We start from the raw sequence: 20,735 nt of genomic DNA, 5'->3' as shown, positions 1-20,735 counted from the left end.
ATAATTCCGGACTGAAATTCCCAAGTGACAAAAAAGGTTATTTATGTACAGTAGAACCTTGACTGTGATGTGGGTGGCGCTGTGGTCTAAACCGCTGAGCCTAGGGCTTGTCGATCGGTTCGAATCCCCGCAACGGGGTGAGCTCCCGTTGCTCGGTCCCTGCTCCTGCCTGCCTAGCAGTTCGAAAGCACATCAAAGTGCAAGCAGATAAATAGGTACCGCTCCGGTGGGAAGGTAAACGGCGTTTCCATGCACTGCTCTGATTCGCCAGAAGCGGCTTAGTCATGCTGGCCACATGACCCGGAAAAACTGCGGACAAACGCCGGCTCCCTCGGCCTATAGAGCGAGATGAGCGCCGCAACTCGAGTCGTTTGCGACTGGACCTAACAGTCAGAGGTACCTTTACCTTTAGAACCTAGACTTACCACTGCCCCTACTTGCGAACAAGCGGCTTCTGCTGATTGCATGTGCGCAGAACGGCGCCAGCGCCGAATGCGCACTCACAGAATGAAGCAACCTGGATTGACTCACGAACAGACCTCCGGAACGGATTCCGTACGTGAGTAGAGGTTCCACTGTATGCCACTACTGCGGCCCGTGTTTTGTTAGCCCCAAAATGGAAAACGAGCGAGGTCCCAACTAAAGAAGAATGGCAACTTAAGTTGACGGAATATGCACAACTCACAGACGTAACATATAGAATAAGAGAACAAGAAGAACATACATTTAGAGAAGATTGGAAAACATTTATTCAATATGTGGGAAATCTGTACAACTGAAAACGCTGGCAGCATTAAGATAAATTCAACAGTGTAAGCAAGTTTTGATGGATGTAATAATGGAATACTGAATGGTATAGTTTTTGTAAAATATGCAGGGATTTATGATATGTAAAATGAACCATGGAAAGAGAAGAAGGGAAATCATTGATGTTCTGCACCCTACTGGGTTGAGAGTATACAGTTTGTAACAGATTCCCTGTTGCATTGAATTGGTTTATGCTGTGTTCTTAAACTCTCGAGCTGAGATTTAGGGCACCTTGTGTACCTGCACAGAGTTGCATTTGTGCTCGGGTTACCCCCTCCAAAAAAAAGAGGTGGAACGAAAAGAGGTAGGGAAGGGAGTCAGGGGTAAAGTGGTGTACTCATTTCGAGGCCTTCCAGAATGTGTCCTAATAGCTCGCAGTTGCTTAAATATGTGACCTTCTTTAAATACTTGCTGGGCAAATGACCACATACTGTATCCATATAAAAAAATAATCCTGGTATAATTGGCTGATTGTCGAAAGCAAGCAGAGTCTGCTTAACCGTAGCTAGAGAAATGCTAGGCACGTCTGTGATTGTGGAGTGCCTTTCTTCCTGGGATGACGTTTGTCCTGGAATTGGAATTTGAAAGGGGAGGCCATGTGAACTGGAAGCAGAGAAGCAAATAGAGGACTGCCTGCCGAGGAACAACAAACAGAGGTCACTTTCCTGGCTGGCCAGAATTACTTATGTAAAGTCACTCTAGCAGACAGCGAGAGGCCTGTTGCTACAGAGCATCGAAGAGCGAAATCATGAGGACATGGATTCTGCTTCTTTATTTGTGCTTCAGGCCGTTGCCCTTACCCTGAAGCTTTGCCAGAAACGCTGCATTTCTTCCTAATACCTGGCGTATTTGTAACTTCATCTTCTTATTGGAAAGCTTTAAAAACACATTTTTGAAGTGTGTGAACTAGTGGGTTTAAAAAAATAAAACAAAAGTTTGATTATAACTGCAACAAAATCCTGAAAAGCAATTTTCACCTAACTTTATTGCCCTCTCTTTTTGATTTTATGGAAGCCTTCAGATTATTATTTTTTGGGGGGAGGGGGGAGGAGGAAGGTAATTACACATCTTTACAGAACAGAAAAATGTCAAGCTCTTTTTTTGCAGTGTATAACCAGTTTCTGCATGGTTGCAAATTGTAGATAAAATCAGAATGGTTTTAACTGTTCTACTTAATCATTTCTTTTAATGCAACCTAACAACATCAGATATGCAGATGACACAACTTTGAAGGCAGAAAGTGAGGGGGGGTATTAAAGAACCTCTTAATGAGGGTGAAAGAGGAGAGCGCAAAATATGGTCTGAAGCTCAACATCAGGAAAACCAAGATCATGGCCACTGGTCCCATCACCTCCTGGCAAATAGAAGGGGAAGAAATGGAGGCAGTGAGATATTTTACTTTCTTGGGCTCCATGATCACTGCAGATGGTGACAGCAATCATGAAATTAAAAGACGTCTGCTTCTTGGGGGAAAAGCGATGACAAACCAAGACAGCATCTTAAAAAGCAGAGACATCACCTTGCTGACAAAGGTCCGTATAGTTAAAGCTATGGTTTCCCCAGTAGTGATGTATGGAAGTGAGAGCTGGACCATAAAGAAGGCTGATCGCCAAAGAATTGATGCTTTTGAAGGAGGAGGAGACTTTTGAGAGTCCCATGGACTGCAAGAAGATCAAACCTATCCATTCTGAAGGAAATCAGCCCTGAGTGCTCACTGGAAGGACAGATCGTGAAGCTGAGGCTCCAATACTTTGGCCACCTCATGAGAAGAGAAGACTCCCTGGAAAAGACTGATGTTGGGAAAGATGGAGGGCACAAGGAGAAGGGGACGACAGAGGACGAGATGGTTGGACAGTGTTCTCGAAGCTACGAACATGAGATTGACCAGGCTGCGGGAGGCAGTGGAAGACAGGAGTGCCTGGCGTGCTATGGTCCATGGGGTCACGAAGAGTCAGACATGACTAAACGACTAAACAACAACAACCTGTTTTAACTCATTCCAATTTTGGTAAAATGGAATTAGCTTAGTTTATATGCCATTGCAGTGAGATACAGTACCTACATTTTGTGCCATATGACGATAAAGTGTAGTATAAAATGAAAGCTATCCATAATGATATGGCCACCCTGTGGCCAAGTTCTGTCCAGATTTTTCTCTAGGAAACTAAGCATTGAGGGCCAAGCTGCACGTTATATTGGATGTTTTGCTATGTCTTATTGTTCTTTATTCTTTAATGACAGGTGGGGAGTGTTGTTACTGGGAAGGGAGGTTTATCTTCCCCCCCCTCGGAACAAAAATCCCACCGCATTGTGGCTATAAGAATTTGAAGAACGTTCCCATTAGCACCATTAGAAACCTTTCTCCTAAGGCTCATAGCTGCACAAGGAGTTTTGTTCCAATTGCAGCCAGGGTGGGAAAAGATAAGCCTCTTTTTTCCCTTTTGAACTGCTTTTCCCCTAACAACACCGCCTCCCGGCAGCACCTCTAGTGGGAGATAACACTAGGCAGTGAGTTAGTGGGAGATATCACATAGGTACATTCGAAGCAGTTGAGTGTAATGTGATGCTTGTCCCTGATACACTGTGATCCATCAGAGATTCCTGATACCTTGGTTCTCAAACTTAATCCATTCTGGAAGTCCGTTCCAAAACAAAGGTGCGCTTTCCCATAGAAAGTAATGCAAAATGGATTAATCCGTTCCAGATTTTTTAAAAAACAACCCCTATAACAGCAATTTAACATGAATTTTACTATCTAACGAGACCATTGATCCATAAAATGAAAGCAATAAACAATGTACAGTGGTACCTCGACTTACGAAGGTAATCCGTTCCGACGGCACCTTCGTAAGTTGGAAATTTCGCAAGTCAAAGAAAGCCGCTTACCGCGGCTTCCCCCATGGGAATGCATTGGGGGGGGGAGAAGACGGAACATTCGGAAGTCGAAGAAACCGCATCTAAAACTTTGTAAGTCGGGGAAACCCTATCTAACGCCGCCCACGGTTTCCCTTTGGATGTCGGAGAATTCGTTAGCGCGCAGCTATTTTCCCCCTTCGGATGTCGAAAATTTTGTAACTCGAGTCATTCGTAACTCGAGGTACCACTGTACTGCACTCACACAATCAATCAATCAGTAGCTGAACTGGGTTCCACACAGTCACAAAAACAAATTAACCAAAAAAGCCTCAAATACAAAAATGCAAAATAAATAGCAAAAACAGACAGACCTCAGTATAACACTCAAAATGGAAGCGTAACACTCAAAATGGAGTACATTCGGCTTCCGAAAAAGGTTCACAAACCAGAACACTTAGTTCCGGGTTGCAGTGTTGGGGTTCCAAGTTGTTTGGTGGTATAAATTCTTATCCCCTCTTGAAACTGGGTATTTAAATGTGAAATACAAAAACTGGGTCTTGCAAATGGGGACCATATTTTTTTCTGATATCTCAATATCGAAGGGAGGTATGTGTTAAAAACAAAGAGTGTCAAGTAGGTGACTTAAAGACTTTGCTTAACTCAGCCTGTCAAGTTTTTCCAACTACAGTTCCTGTTTTCTTTTGTGTGGTTTATTATGTTCCACAGAACTATTTATTGGAAAATAGGTATGTCCACATGCGCACAGCAGTGATAATTCCCCCCACTTTGTTTGGTTTTAGAATCAACAATGCTTTAAGTTACTGTGGTCTTTTAAAAGGTTCAAAAGGCAATGTGCAAAGGGGAAACATTTCCCTTGGAATCCAGTGACCTGAGAGGGCTGGTCACAAGGATGAGAAAATTAAGCATCTGCTAAACAAAAAGGATCCCCACTGAAACTGAAAGGACTCCGAGCCTCTCACAATCCAGTTTTTTCTTTCTCTTTACAGCTTGAAATTCCTGTGGTTTTCCGTGTTTGAGATAAGCAGCAATGGGGAAAACACTATTTGGGGGATGAAAAGGCAGCGTAGCCGCTGGACTTTGGGTAGAAAGGAACTGCAAGTGTGATTTATGCACCATGGGGGAATCACAAGCAGTGGTCCCCCAGCTGCCTATGTCTCTGGATTTTTATTGGTATTGGTTTAAGAGATAACTTATAACAGAGGTTACAAGGGCTTGTGAATTTTTTTGTCAAGCCTAGTGCTGTATTGATTCTCTCCTGAGCTGAAAAAGAGATTTATCTTCGCTGTGTCCGTGTGAAATCGGGGTGGGCACGGTTGGCCTATGAATGAACTCGGTACCCCAATATTAAGTGACCAACTGGGGTTCATTTGAATGGCTTTGTCTGCATCCACATCGTTTTCCAGCATTCACCTGCTCCTGTGAGGTGATGAGCAGTTGCTCTACAGTGAGCCTCCAGGATGGGAACAGAGCTCTGCATGCAACCATCATTGTTGTTGTTTAGTCTTTAGTTGTGTCCAACTCTTTGTGACCCCATGGACCATAGCACGCCAGGCACTCCTGTCTTCCACTGCCTCCCGCAGTTTGGTCAAACTCATGTTGGTAGCTTCGAGAACACTGTCCAACCATCTCGTCCTCTGTCGTCCCCTTCTCCTTGTGCCCTCCATCTTTCCCAACATCAGGGTCTTTTCCAGAGAATCTTCTCTTCTCATGAGGTGGCCAAAGTATTGGAGCCTCAGCTTCACAATCTGTCCTTCCAGTGAGCACTCAGGGCTGACTTCCTTCAGAATGGATAGGTTTGATCTTCTTGCAGTCCATGGGACTCTCAAGAGTCTCCTCCAGCACCATAATTCAAAAGCATCAATTTTTTGGCGATCAGCCTTCTTTATGGTCCAGCTCTCACTTCCATACATCACTACTGGGGAAACCATAGCTTTTAACTATACGAACCTTTGTTGGCAAGGTAATGTCTCTGCTAAAAAGCTGTCTAGGTTTGTCATTGCTTTTGGCGCAGCAACGGAGACATGGCTGGTATTTCTTAGCATTTTTTAAAGCACACCTCACATCTTTCTGAGTCGCAACATGCCACTGGGCCGCTTTCGTGGCCATTTTGTGGCTTTCGGTATGAGCGTCGCTGATGGAAGCCTGCAAGATTCATCTTCTGCAAAATGTCACTGTGTGGCACCTGTGAACGCATGCTCATTCCTGGAGCAACATGACCCGAAGCCATAGTCTCTCCAGTCACCATTCCAGTCTCCAGTCCTCTCCCTGGCCGTTGTGTTGTTTTCCCGTTTATTCCTTTATTGCCCTGCGACTGACAGGACCAGGCTTGTTCTTTGCCTTTTCAGTTAACTTTTCCTAGAACGGGAGACACTTTTTATCAGAACAATCAGTCTTGTTCTTTCACTCCCACAAGGCCGTAGCTTTGCAGCAATTTTAAAATACCTGGATATGAAGATGTTTTCTTTTCTCTCTGTCATTTTTTTTTTTTGACGTTTTTGGTGTTGTCAAGACGCAAGTCACTGCACCAGAGTGGGAGATGCTATAATCTAGCCTCCAAGATACATTGGTTAATCAGTGAATCTTTGGCTTGGTGCAAGGTTGAACATTATCTCCCGACTCACATTTTAATCTTAGTCACTCAGATTAAAACTCTTCTTTCCCTTTTCATGTACGGTTGCAATGGGGAAAGCCATGACTACAAAGCCCATCATCCCTGGCTATTGACAGTGCTTCCTGTACTGATGGGAGTTGGAGTCCAAACAACATCTGAAGAGCCACAGTTTCCCTGTCCCTGGCTTACTCAGTGACAGCTGCTTTGGTAGTGATGTTACCAGAGGGAGACAGGGAGGGAGGCCTTGCTCTTCAGAGGAATCCTGGGACCAGTGGTGGTGCAGCATTCCAAGAGCCAGGGATGGACGATGGAGATAGAGACATTCTTCTGCTGCAACCTCAGAGCAAGTTATGAGCAAGTTTGGAGCTCTGGAGGAAGGTGGGGAAGTTTCAGTTGCATTCCAAGTCCAGCTTGGAGGAATTTATCCTTCGCCAACCTCTTGTCAACAAAGCTCTGAAATCCACTCTTTATTTTGGAAAGTATTTGTCCGTTCTCTGTACATTTGTACACTTCTTAAAGTATCGTAACCCAGTTTTGCACGATGGTCCCTGAAATGAAGGAACAAGTTTTTGTCTACATTTTGAACCTTTATAAAATTGAACACCGTTCGGAACCAAGGTGGTGGACAGGACCTGTCAAAACTGCTCTGGTTTTGTGTTTATCCAGTAAGAAAATAATATAAAATTAGGAACCGCCAGGGGGGGGGGAGTTGCAGAAAACATAGGTGGAATTCGTTTATTTTCTATTGTCGAAACATTGTAAAATGCAAAAAACAAAACAAAAACAACTGTTCTGATTTCTCAGAATTCCCAAGCAACACCAGGCTTGTGGAAAATATCTGCAACTCGAGATTTATTGACAGTTTTAAATAACTTGCTAAATATAAAAGCGGGGTCAGAAGAATGTGAGTTCTTTTGTAAGTGTGAAGAAGAACAATCTGGTGAACCCTTTTCGAATCCCAGAATATGAATAAATTGCCGAATTAAGCCTGCCTTGGAATGCAACAGTAAAACACAACAAAGGGCCAATAACACCCACCCTCTCATTTTTTAAAACTTCATTTCCTCATTCCCTCTTAACAACACACATGGTCCAGTGTGAAACTGACCCATTTTCAGACAAATCAGTGGGGCTCTGCATGCTGTGGCAGGATGGAAATCCCTAGTGTAAAGCATTTCCTTATTTCAAAGTATGTTAATAGATAGCAGTATACAGTCATACCTCGGTTTAAGTACGCTTCGGTTTGAGTACTTTCAGTTTAAGTACTCCGCGGACCCGTCTGGAACGGATTAATCCACTTTCCATTACTTTCAATGGGAAAGTTCGCTTCAGGTTAAGTACGCTTCAGGTTAAGTACTCCGCGGACTGTCTGAAATGAATTAATCCACTTTCCATTACAGGTACTGTACTTTCAATGGGAAAGTTCGCTTCAGGTTAAGTTTGCTTCAGGTTAAGTACAGATTTCCGGAACCAATTGTGTACTTAAACTGAGGTACCACTGTATAAATCAGTATAAACAAGGAACATCTAGAGCAGGGTCCCCAAACTAAGGCCCAGGGGCCGGATGCGGCCCAATCGCCTTCTAAATCCGGCCCACGGATGGCCCGGGAATCAGCATGTTTTTACATGAGTAGAATGTGTTCTTTTATTAAAAATGCATCTCTGGGTTATTTGTGGGGCATAGGAATTCATTCATATATTTTTTTTCAAAATATAGTCCGGCCCCCCACAAGGTCTGAGGGACAGTGGACCGGCCCCCTGCTGAAAAAGTTTGCTGACCCCTGATCTAGAGGGCACTACATAGTAACCTCCAAATGTTCATATAAACGGAACATCAGCTTTCTGATCTCCAGCAAGTGATGTGTTAAATGCAAGACTGATGTAACAGCTCTAAGAGAGGCTTGATTGATTTAGGAAATAAAAGTGGAGTTAGCAGGATACGAGGGCCTGTTGAAAGGGGAAGAAAACAAGTGCCAGGATTTGCGCTAGATGGGATGATGGCCACTCTCTTCTGAGACTGAATGATTAATAGAAAACGGAGTCATCTTTGCAGGATTTCCTGGCTTGTAATAGAGGGGGTGGGATAGCAATGTATAGCAAACTCTTGTTTGCGGGTTTTTGAAAAGACAATTGGCTGTTTGGAGGCCACATTATAACATGTGTTGCAGTGAGATTATCTGTTTGTCAGGAAGTAGTAATTGTGGTTCATGGTCCTTGTGGGGAAGGGTCCATTGACCAGCACTTGTTTACATATGCATAGTTTGGCATCTGTACATTTTCCAGTGCATTCTTTGGCACTAGACTTTGGACACTGGGCTTTACGCATGCCAGATTACTGTGAAATAAATAACAAAAATGGCAAGTGTGTGTATTCTGCCCATGGAATAGCAACACTTGAGTTTCCAGATATACAGTTGAAACTCGGAAAATTAGCATATCATCGAAAAGTGTGTTTATTTCACTAATGCAACTTTTAATTTTTTTATTGTTATTTTTATTTTTACAAATGCTTTCTTTTGGAAATTCCACAGTAATAAAACAAATAGTTACAATAATACAAAAATAAACAAAAATAAACATCACTATTACATTTCATTAATTACATTCCATTTATAATTGACCCGCCTAACGACAAATAATTACAATTACAACAAATAAAGGCTTGACATATCTTGCTTTGCATGCCACGCATCTATCTCATATATTGGTTTCACCTTTTAAGTTGCATTACTGAAATAAATGCACTTTTCGACGATATTCTAATTTTCCGAGTTTCACCTGTATACATAATAATACTCAGCTATTACTCTATTTTTCTTTCCTCACCCTCATTAATCTCAAGGGATAGGACTTTTAAATGAAGTTGGATAAAAAGTTTAAAAATTTCCATGTGGTTGGGTTTTTTTAAAAAAAAATGATCATTGCAGAGCTTCCTGTTTAGTTAATCTTATTTTCCCTAAGCACAGGCAAGCCTTTACAGCTGTCAGTTGTGAGACTATGCTATCAGCTGTGATGGATGGCCAATATCACTAGGGTTCTCTGTCTCAGCATAAATGGCTTAGTGAAATTACTGAGAGTTGGTCTTCCATACTACATGTGTTTTGTCCTTCATACTTAGAAGCCTTTTTAAAATTTCAAGATACCGTACTATTTTATTGTCATAACACACCTTTAGCGGGCTTAATTTTGATGGTAAATCTGTTGTCAGATGATTTTGTTTTGCTTGACTTGTGTGGTATCACTTTTTTTACATGGGTTGGCACAAGGATCTGTGCAAAGGTGATTTCAAAAATTGCCCTCATGCCATGATTTGATGAAGAATTCAAGTTTGGGGATGCCTGATTTAGGTGCTGACCATGCGCGATGAAAGCTTGTCCCAGCCTTAAACCCCCCCCCCCAATGTTTTAAGGTTGCTGCTGGCATTACTGGACGAAGTTCCCTTTATGCCAGGGTTTGCTAACCCTGAGCATGGCCAATTTTGATGTTTTTTTTAAAATTTATTTTTATTAGGGATAATTTTGAGGGAACTCCGGGCAGTCAGAAAAATCACAGCAAGGGATCCATGGAAATGTTCAGTAATAACTAAATGAAAATATTAAAGTGGGGAAAAATTAGGGAGGCCACGAAACAAATATTCTATTTTGTGTTACCCCCACCCCCCACCCCACTGAGAGGACATTATGATTGTAAGTGCAAAGTCATCAAATAAATACTTTTTTTAAAAAAAAACGTTTACACGGACAGAGATTTGGGCAGTTGAGCTCCATTTTTGGGGGGGGGGGTTAATTGCAATTTTCATATAAATCGGCTGCTTAAAATCTCGCCAAAACAAATTCCAAGCCAACCCCCAAGTAGGCTCTCCTTCTTCTGCAGGTGCTAGAAATAAGCGGACTTTCCTCACACGAAGGGTCATATTTTGAGACGCCAGTAACCATGCCGTGCTCTGAACTGAGACTATACAAACATCCCTGCAATTTTCACAGTTCATCTAGTGCACGTCAACCCTCACTAGCAACTACCTTGTTATTTTAGTTTTTGCCTCCCCTCCCTCCAAATTGCACTTTGTAGAATGTAATCCTCACTGTATGCTGTGAACTGTGGAATGTTGTCACGGCACAAACCTTGCAGGTTGCCTGTTTGCACTGATAAACAGGATACCGATGCCTTTGGAGATGGTAGCAAACTTACTGAAATGCTTTACGATGTAATTTCCCCCCCCCTTCACTGTATATCCCCACTTCTGGCTTGGGTATGCATTGGGTTAGATTTTTTCCCCCAGTAGCTGCCTGCTAGAATCTTTTTGTGTGTGTGTGCTTAAAACCAGAGTAAGCCATGCACTGTGTTACTTCTGTTTTGCCACTTAAGGCAAAGAACATGAAAGGAACAAATGCTGTTTGCCCAGATGATGTATTCTGGCACTTGTGTTTCCTGAGGAGAAGCAAAGATAGATTTGACTGTCTGGACTGAAGTTAAAGAGAAACATAAAACACACACACACACACACACACACACACACACACACACACACAAACACATGCCACCCAGTTTTCTCCTACACTCCTAGTGAGCACTGAATGTTAAAACGTTTCCCTAAGTTCTTTTTTTAAAAACTAAGGCCCAAATATTCAACATTAGTGCAGAGATTCAGAGCAACTGTTCTTAAAATAATAATAATAATAATAATAATAATAATAATAATAATAATAATAATAATAGATTATTTATACCCCGCCCATCTGGCTGGGTTCCCCCAGCTACTCTGGGCGGCTTCCAGCAAAATATTAAAATACAGAAATCCCGGGCCTTAGTTTGTCTACCCATGATTTAAGTGGAGTAGGTTTGCAAGTGCAAATGCTACTACAGTCGAACCTCGGAAGCCGAACGCCTTGCGAGTCGCATGTTTTGGCTCCCGAACGCCACAAACCCAGAAGTGAGTGTTCCGGTTTGCAAACATTCTTTGGAACCGAACGTCCGACACGGCTTCCGTGCCTTGGTTTCCAAATGTTTAGGAAGTTGAACGGACTTCCGGAACGGGTTCTGTTTGACTTCCAAGGTATGAGTGTACTCCACATCAGAAGTCTGATCTGTAGAAAGCTAATAGATCATATTGAACTGCCTCTCCCCCACTGCCTTCTGAATATGCAGCATGGCCGTCTTACCCATAGGCGCTAGGGGTGCGGGGAACCCGGGCATTGGGCTCTCAGGGGCGCGAGGCTGACAGTCTGGGGCCCGAGAGTTGAGTCCAGGGAAGAGCCTGCCCATTGGCTCTTCTGCTGCGGGTGGCTCTGCGCTACGAGTTTGGGGGCGACCGAGCCAGCAAGATGCTGAGGCAGCCGGCCAGCTCCGCCCTCCTGCGCGCTTGGGACTGGGCAACCGGGGGGGGGGGCTCTGGGTGGATCTTTGCACCCCAGCGCCGCATATGCTTAAGACAGCCCTGATCTGCAGTTACAGGTAGTGAAGCTGGGGAATGTTTCTGCCTTGGTGAGTGGCTAACAGTCAAGGTCGACAGTACTGAAGCTAAAGTGGCTTGTTTGAAGGCAGCCCTTTATAGATCCCTGAAATCAGTACATGGTAGCTCTTGGAACCAGTGTATTCCACCCAGTGGGCTTGTCATAACAAAGGAGGCCATTATGAATTAATGTAGCATTAGTCAGTTTCGCTATAACAGCAGCAGCAGCAGTCTCTAGGAGCAGCAATACCACCCAGTGTGGGGTGTGAAGTTCATGATGTATTGAAAACAGGCTACACTTTTTCAGCTTCTGAGGCTTACTGTAAACAACTGGGATTAGGGAAAGTGATCCTAGAAGCTGCAAGCTGAAATTCTTGGCAATGTTCTTGCTTTGAAACATTGGCGTCTCTCAGCGCTTAAAAGATTTCCATTCTGCCTTTCCTAGATATACTGAGACCTAGTACACGCTCCTCCCATCGTGCAAGCAAGTGAACAAGCCCAGGAGCCTTGGTTAACCAGAGCTTCCAGTTAACCAGAGCTTCCAGGAGCTATGATTAATGGCTTCTAAAGAAGCCAGGCTCTGGAAGCGAGCGCTAACCATGGCTTCCTTCTGGTTTCTTCAGAAGCTGTTAACCGTTTGTGATGATATCCCTGTTTAGAAGCTGCCTTTTAGGGCAAAGCCTTCACAAAGCACCTTACCTAATCATGAAATGAAATACATTTTGAAACAACGAAGAATCCACAGGATAAAATGTTTTTAAATGCGTGGATCAGTTAGTTAAACAAAAATGAATAGGATTTTGGAACGGGATCCAGCACAAAATCTGTGTCACAAAAGAAACCTCATTTAAAAAATACAGTACAGTGGATAGATAGATAGAAAAGAGAGAAAGAAAGAGAAAAGAAAGAGAAATTAGATATGTTGGAGCTCCACGGAGCTTGAAATGAATTGGATTTCCATAACCTGGAGACGTCTCCAAATAGACACAACCAGTTAAGATGCCATCACTATGCCACGAATTGGATTTTCTTTACATTGAGCCATGTTTGTTGGTTCACCTGGTTCAGAAGAAATCATTTTGAGGTGTGTACAGTCTGCTTAAATATTCACTATCTTTAATAATATGTGCCATACACAGACTTTGGCTTCCTCACTTCTCAGTCCTGGCTCTATACCATTTATGAAGACCAGGGCTGGCTCTAGGTAGAGTCCTGGTGGCGCGGTGCGCCAGGGCGCTGGGCCGGTAGGTGGGGCGCTGCGAAGCCGCGCGGAAACCATGCTGTACCCTGCGAGGGCAGGGGTGCCGGAGCGATCTCTGCCTCTCAGCGCCAGGGCGCCCGACCTGCTTGAGACTGCCCTGATGAAGACAGAGATCCAATAGAGATCATTCAAGTCCATGTCTACTTGAGCCCTGTCTGCATGTTTTTGACAAAGATGGGCTGGGCTGCCCACCAGCCAGCATGGCATTAGGGGACCCAACTTCAAAGGAAGGAATAAGGAATGCACTTAGAGTGCATTTCTGAATTCTGTCCTTCCTTCCTTTTGCAGGTCTGGTTTGAAACCATGCCCGCAAGAAGGACAATTTTTGAATGCAAGTTGGTCTGCAAAGGAAGATTCCTGCGGAAAGTGGGCCCTGTTTTCAGCAGGGACCAGTGACGCTTGGGAGCTCAAAATTGAGAACTCTCAAAAGCAGCCAATCCCAGCAAGGCTTACAGTCGGCGCCTGTCAGTTGAGAACTACGAACTGCAAGCCCGACTTCCAGAAGGGAATTGTGCTACTTGAGAGCTCCTGAGTGGACCCCAACACAGTGAGGCTTGCTATCAAAAGGCCCTGAATACAACCCCTGCTTGCCAAGGAACAATTGAGAGTGCACTTTGAGGCTCCCGATTGTTCCTTCGCAGCCAAGTCTTTACTTCAGGTGTGGATGCAGAAAACAGGCCAAATTAGGATCCCCTGCCGAGCCAAATTTGGCCCATGCGCTGGAGGTTCCCTGTTCCTGCTCGAAAATGAATGCAGTTGCAAAAAGCGAGTGACCAATATATTGGTAAACCCAAGGATTCACAAACACAGCAGTTGCCAAATAGCCCCCTAATCTTCTTTCTTGATACCTAAGCAAATAAGACCATCATTATAGATCATTATCTAGGACTGTTAGTTAATGATTCTAGCACAGCCAAGTTAATAGCTGCCTTGCCTGTGCTGGAATCATCAAGTAACAGGCCTGGAAAATGATCCGTAATGATGGTCTCATTTTGAAGATAACTCCCCCCCCCTTCTTTCATAACAAGAATACAAAACTGAAAATGAATGAACTGCAACTAAAATATTACGTTCATTTTTCACATGGTCTAGTCCTTCCCCTGCCCACCCGACTAATATTATTAAGAGGGTCTCTTCTCCAGTCTTCAGAGAGTAGCTGGAAGTGGGGAGGCAGAAAAAGGTCCCCCTTTCCTTCCACTCTGCAGTTTTAATCTAAAATCTTAAGCACACTTCTGTGCCCAGAGCTCAGAAACTGCTCACACTAATGAAATTCCCTGTCATAAAATGCGCCTAGTGCAATGGGTGTTTCGAACACTGCTTTACGTGCTTGACAGAAAGATTACGTTCATTTTAAATGGGGTGAGCATTCGGGAAAATGACTTTGGCAGTCCCACCCACAATTGAACCCATTCCCCCACTTTTTTTGTGTAACTGCACGATTTCACGCACGATTTCCAAAATGTAACCCCTGTGTAAGTTGAGAGCTGCCTGCAAACAGCATTCACTTAAGACATACAAGCAACAAAAACCAATCACAGCTGAAAGACTAAACCCCTCGCCTTGGTTTTTACTCTTTTAGTCCCGTCCCACAAACAAAATTTTAAAACTGCTAATATTGATCCAAGTTTTCTGTCTTTTGAACTGCCTACCAGGGCTAGCCTTTGGGCTGCTCTGTATGTTATCTGTTGCCCATACAGGAAACTGCAGTCATATTTTGACGTAAATATGTTTAGTATCCCACATAGGTGGGAGGGGCAGCTGATGTGAGTAATGGGAAATAATGGAGATAATAATAATAATAATAATAATAATAATAATAATAATAATAATAATATATTTATACCCCGCCCATCTGGCTGGGTTTCCCCAGCCACTCTGGGCGGCTTCCAACAGAAAAATGAAATAAAATAATCTATTAAACATTAAAAGCCTCCCTAAACAGGGCTGCCTTCAGGTGTCTTCTAAAAATCTGGTAGCTGTTTTTCTCTTTGACATCTGGTGGGAGGGCGTTCCACAGGGCGGGCGCCACTACCGAGAAGGCCCTCTGCCTGGTTCCCTGCAACTTGGCTTCTCGCAATGAGGGAACCGCCAGAAGGCCCTCGGTGCTGGACCTCAGTGTCCGGGCAGAACTATGGGGGTGGAGACGCTCCTTCAGGTATACTGGACCGAGGCCATTTAGGGGTTTAAAGGTCAGCACCAACACTTTGAACTGTGCTTGGAAACGTACAGATCAGTGTCTGTAGGAAAGGATAATGCAGGAAGCAGGCCTCATTCTTCCTCTGGTGAACCTTTCATACCTGTGGATGGTGGGAATCTTTCCTACCTGGTTTGCTTTTTTTTTTTTAATAGTCTCCAAGATGAATGGAAGCATGGCCTAGCTGCAGTCAGCTTGAATGAGAGGGCTCAGGGATGTCTGTTTCTGCTTTGTGGTTGCTATGTCCGTGTTTCGTCTCGTTGCCCCGTCATTAGCAGATCAGGTAGAATTTCATGTGTTAGGCTGGGAAGGTGGGAAAGGGTTGGTTGGTGGTGGTTGTTGTTGTTGTAACGAAAGAGGCGCAGAGCCAGTTTGAGACAGTTGTTAAGCGGAGGTCCTCAGGTTTGGTCAGAGGCAAGTACGCAGGTGTCAAGGCAAGTTACCAGATCAGGGGGATTTCTGTTAAGTTGTGGGTAAGCATAGCAGACGACACAGCAATCTCTCCAAAGCAGCTCTTTATTCGGAAGCTGGAACAGAACTCAACTGCATTGCCGAGCCGGCCTGCTTTTATAGAGGCTGGCTCAAACAATGTATCAAACATAATTCAAAGTTCCCTCCTAAAGTTCCCTCCTAAACAACTGTCAAGGACCTGAGGACCTGAGGGAAAACCATATACACCAATACATAACAATTTCTATGAGATTGGAGGAGTATCAGTGCAGCATATTAACTTGCCAAAAGCCTAGAAAAGGGAGAAGGCAGGCATACGCGCGCGCGCGCACACACACACACACACCGTATTTCATAGTGCTTCGTTTTCTTAAGCAGGTAAAGAGAACCCATTCCATACTTTGCAACTTCAAAAGTTGCATTGAAAGCATCAAGACAAAGGTGGAAAACCTGCTATGGCTATGTAATTGTGTTTGTGGGTGATATATAGAAACCACAGTGCTAAGTGATATAGACCGTATTTTTCCGCCTATAAAACGCCCCCAATGTATAAGACTATTTTCGGGGACTCCCAATTTAAGAAAATGAGAGGGAGATACTATCCGTGTATTAAGACGAGCCCAGATTTTGAACATTATTTTAGAGTAAAAAAAACATAGTCTTATACATGGAAAAGGACGGTAAAATGCTGAAATTATCAGTATACACAAAACAGGAAGGATGTCTTATTTCAAACAAATGCCTAACAAATATTGCTGTGAAACCTCCCCAGGCAACCTGTTTCTTGGGCGGCTATTGATTTCCATTATTGAACTTGATGGTAAGCCTGCAGGAAAGGTGGTTCTTTAATTCAGTCTCTGTAGAAAAGTCATAAATATCAAGTATTCGTCACACCTATAACTGGAACCTTAACTTACGGAGAGTTAAGATACATATACACTGATTGAGAGTACCGCTTGTGTGATAATTCATTGAGGGAGAGAGCAGCCTGTGCAACTCTGTGCATGCACTGGGGACTTGCGTGCTGGTTAGAAATGGCTGAACCCTGAAGAGGGTAATGCAAACTCTTCAGTCTAGAGATGTATCACAAGGTCCTCTGGTGTTTGGATTTTTGAGAGGGCAGGGATGCCATAGACCAGGCACCCCCAAACTGCGGCCCTCCAGATGTTTTGGCCTACAACTCCCATGATCCCTAGCTAACAGGACCAGTGGTCAGGGATGATGGGAATTGTAGTCCAAAGCATCTGGAGGGCCGAAGTTTGGGGATGCCTGCCATAGACGGTTTTAGAGGGCACTTTGTCTCCCTGGTCAGAGATGCCCTCTGGTAATCTATGGCTTCTCTCCCTCAGGATGGGGAGCCTGATCCCTGGGTCATAACACTTTAGGCCGCAAATCGTCTTGGGCCTGTCCTAACTGAACCATGATACAGACATTCTGAAGGGCTGGGTAAACACTTGACCATCATCATTTTTTAAAATTCTGTTTTATTTCTTCACCAGGGGTAGGTTGCAGCAATTTAGAAATGAGATATTAAACACAATACACAGTTTAAACGAAATTAAAGTCACAAGGGGTTCGGTGGGCCCTGAAACAGTGAATATATTCTTTTTTTAAAAAAAAGGAAACCCAAGACTTGATTTTATTCCCACCCCACCCCAAATCTCCTTATTGCAGCCATGTTGGGAATATACTTCCCTCTTCCCCCCCTTATTCCCATTCTTACAGTTGAATTTGGCTTGGAAATTTTTTCCCTTCAAGGGCTGTGTTGCTCTTTGTGCTCCTTAGCAACCTGTAATTCTCAGCTACTTGGGCAAATGAAGGTATGTGTTCGTAGAGTGGCACCTTCATTTTTTTATTTATTTTTGCCAACCCAGACATGTTGCAATGACTGGAAGCTACAGGCTAAATATCAAGAGAGGCATTTTTTAACGAGGAGAGTTAATTGACGAATGTTGCAATCGACGCCTAAGGAGGTGGTATGGTGGTTTGTCCATCATTTTGAAGTTGCTGAAAACAAACAGCCCTCTTTTAAGGCTTATAACTGGAGAATCATGGTTTCCTGATTTTGTTCAAAATGAAACCGAATGTGTGTGGTAGTGGGATTATTATTATTACTACTGTATTATTAGTATTTATTGAATTTATATACCGCCCTATACCCAGAGGTCTCAGGGCAGTTCAGGGATGCATATAATGTGATTTATGTCTATTGTGCCAGCACATCAGTCTTTTACTTCTGTCTGTTGAGAGGAAAGACACAAAACAGCCTCGCAGATTTGCTCTACACACGTTCCTGTATTTGAGTTGGGGGGTGGGGAGGAGATCCGTCCACCTGACACCTGAAATCGAACAATCACAATAGCAATGGAAATCCCGTTGAATTCCTTCCAATATTTTGTAGCATCTGCACATCCCCCCCAACATTGTATTGTATGTCTTTGTTTTTGGCTGTTTCAAATTTGGAAGTACATATATGTTGGTTTGGGAAATTGTTGTGTGATGGGCCAATGGCCGTAATAAATATCAATAAACAATAAACATCCCCCCCCCAACAACACACCCGTGAGAGTATCCCTTTCATTCCCATTTTTGATGCTGCACATCATGCGGTTCCACAAGGCTCCTGCTGTGTGCAATACAGCACGTATTTATTCCTTTAGAAGACTTGTGTTCTGCTTCCTGCCTAAAGCCCTCAAAGCAGCTGACAACGCCTGTGTAAAACACAACAGATCCACAAGGGCCACGAACACCAAAACACCACCACCACCAAAACAACCAGGAACACTTACTTCTCACATGCAGGGGGCGGGTCAAAGAAGTGACAGTCTGACTGGAGAATGTCCTGATGTTGTCTTAGCCTGCCTCCCTTCCTCCCCAGAGGGCAGATTGTCTCTGTGGGGATTGTGGAGGGGACTGTCCAGGTCTTCAAATACCTTGCCTTCTGTATGGATGTGACTCGTAGTGCAGAGTGCAGTTTTGCCGTTTCTAGTCAACCTGCTTTCTGCTCTTGCCACATCTGGCTGCATTGCTTTTGCCTCCCCAGGAGTATCCCTATTGTTGGCTACAAAATGGTCAAAAGATGTGGATAGCCAAGCCGCATCTGTACAGTCATACGCTTCAGGTTGAGTACGCTTCAGGTTGAGTACTTTCAAGTTAAGTACTCCGCGGACCTGCCTGGAACGGATTAATCCACTTACCATTACTTTCATTTGGAAAGTTCGCTTCAGGTTAAGTATGCTTCAGGTTAAGTACGGACTTCCAGAACCAATTGAGTACTTAACCTGAGGTACCACTGTACTCTTGGCCTGAGGCTTTGCTCTCTAGCTACTTCTTCTCCTGAAGAACTGGAACTTGATGCTACAACAGATCTGCATATTACACCTTCTGCAGAGGTGCCAACTTGAATAAAATATTGGAGTGGGGCGGGTAAGCCCCGCTCCGTGCAATCGATCACATGACATGGCACAGATACCCCATTTGAATGGGAATTCCCCTCAACTTGGGGGGTCCCCCTTAAATATTTTATTAGGGAGGGGAGAAGGGACCTCAGCCCCTAGGAGCCCTAAATGACCTTGGCCCAGTATACCGGAAGGAGCTTCTTCACCTCCATTGCTCTTCCTGGACACTGAAGTCCAGCTCCAAGAGTCGTCTGGTGGGTCCCTCACTGCGAGAAGTGAAGCTACAGGGGACCAGGCAGAGGGCCTTCTTGGTAGTGGCGCCCGCCCTGTGGAACGCCCTCCCATCAGATGTCAAGGAGATTAGTAACTATACAACCTTTAGAAGGCATCTGAAGGCAGCCCTGTATCGGGAAGTTTTTAATGTTTGACATCTTACTATGTTTTTACATGTGCTGTAAGCTGCCCAGAGTGGCTGGGGAAACCCAGCCAGATGGGCGAGGTATATATTATTGTTATTGTTATTATTATGGATTTGGCTTCTATGCTTGTCTGGCTTGGCTAGTGTAACCTATTGGTTTTTCCTGGGCTGATGCTTTAACATAGTTTGGGCTAACATAGTAGCCTTTTCACAGGGTTCAGGTTAAAGGGATTTAGAGAAGAGTTTGGCAGGTCAGTGTATAAACAATTGCTTGCTGCACGATCCATGTGCCTGCTTAATAGAGACTCACTCCTTCAGACCCAGCCACCCATTTTCTGTGCTAACCAAGTCTCCGTTTTGCCCTTAGGATAAATTCATTCATTCCTGCAATTTTCATTCCATGTTACTTCATTTTTTGGCTTGCGTGGATTTCAAAATACCAGGCACAGAAAGAATCAGGAAAAGTCAGGGTATGGGGCTCTGAGCTATTTTAAACTGCAAAGTCTTTCACAACAGCTCTTTTGACTGGAAGACATGATCACAAAGGTGTCCACTTTGGTTTCCCAACTCACCCCCACCCCCACCCCCCCAAAATCACCTGCACATTTTCATTTCCTCTCTCCATATAATGTGACGCTAGAGAGTTAAAAAATAAATTAAGGAAAGATGGACATGTCAGGAAGCCATATTATTCTGCTGTGTTGAATGCAGCATTGAGAATATGCAGATGTGTGCCTGAACTGCTGACTGCATAAGTTAGAACTCGAAGTGTATAATCTGAATCCCAACAAAGAAACTTTGTATTTTGAACTCTTTCCCCTTAAGGATTCAGGTGCCTGTGTCAAATTAGACCTGGCACTTAAATCAAGCACTACAATCAAGCCCTGTGCTGCAAGAAGTTTCTGAAACCCAAAGAAAAATTGTTCTTATTTCCCCCCCTCTCTGTTCTTTATTTCACAGGCAGGAAGAAAAATCCAGGGCTGAAAATTCCTAAAGAAGCATTTGAACAACCACAGACGAGCTCTACGTATGTCTTGAAATCTCAGCATGATTGCTTGGGGTTGGGTTGGGGGGGTTGAAGCAGGGGTTCATGAATGTCAACTTGGTGTACTAGCTAGCTATTATTTCTGGTCACCGCCAATCCCCTTCCTCATTTGAGCCTACAGGAATCCAGACATGGCATGGAAGTGAGGAAGGGCCCTCTCCCATTTGTGCAGAGTACATAGATCAAGAAACAGAGGGAGTCTTTCCAAGTCTTGCCACTTGGAAC

The 20,735-nt window shown here is 43.9% G+C and overlaps 1 protein-coding gene across 1 annotated transcript in view; it reads left to right on the top strand.

The window, feature by feature from the left end:
- Positions 1–20,735, top strand: part of MAP2K6 (mitogen-activated protein kinase kinase 6) — a 79,026-nt gene that overhangs the window by 14,015 nt on the left and 44,276 nt on the right. Inside the window, exon 2 of the mRNA XM_035104067.2 lies at positions 20,426–20,492. Coding sequence (XP_034959958.1) covers positions 20,426–20,492 — 67 coding nt within the window. The remainder of the gene's footprint in view (positions 1–20,425; positions 20,493–20,735) is intronic.

This window comes from Zootoca vivipara, chromosome 2 (genome assembly GCF_963506605.1).
Source record: "Zootoca vivipara chromosome 2, rZooViv1.1, whole genome shotgun sequence".
Classification (NCBI taxonomy): Eukaryota; Metazoa; Chordata; class Lepidosauria; order Squamata; family Lacertidae; genus Zootoca; species Zootoca vivipara.
This window is presented reverse-complemented; position numbering and strand designations above follow the sequence as displayed.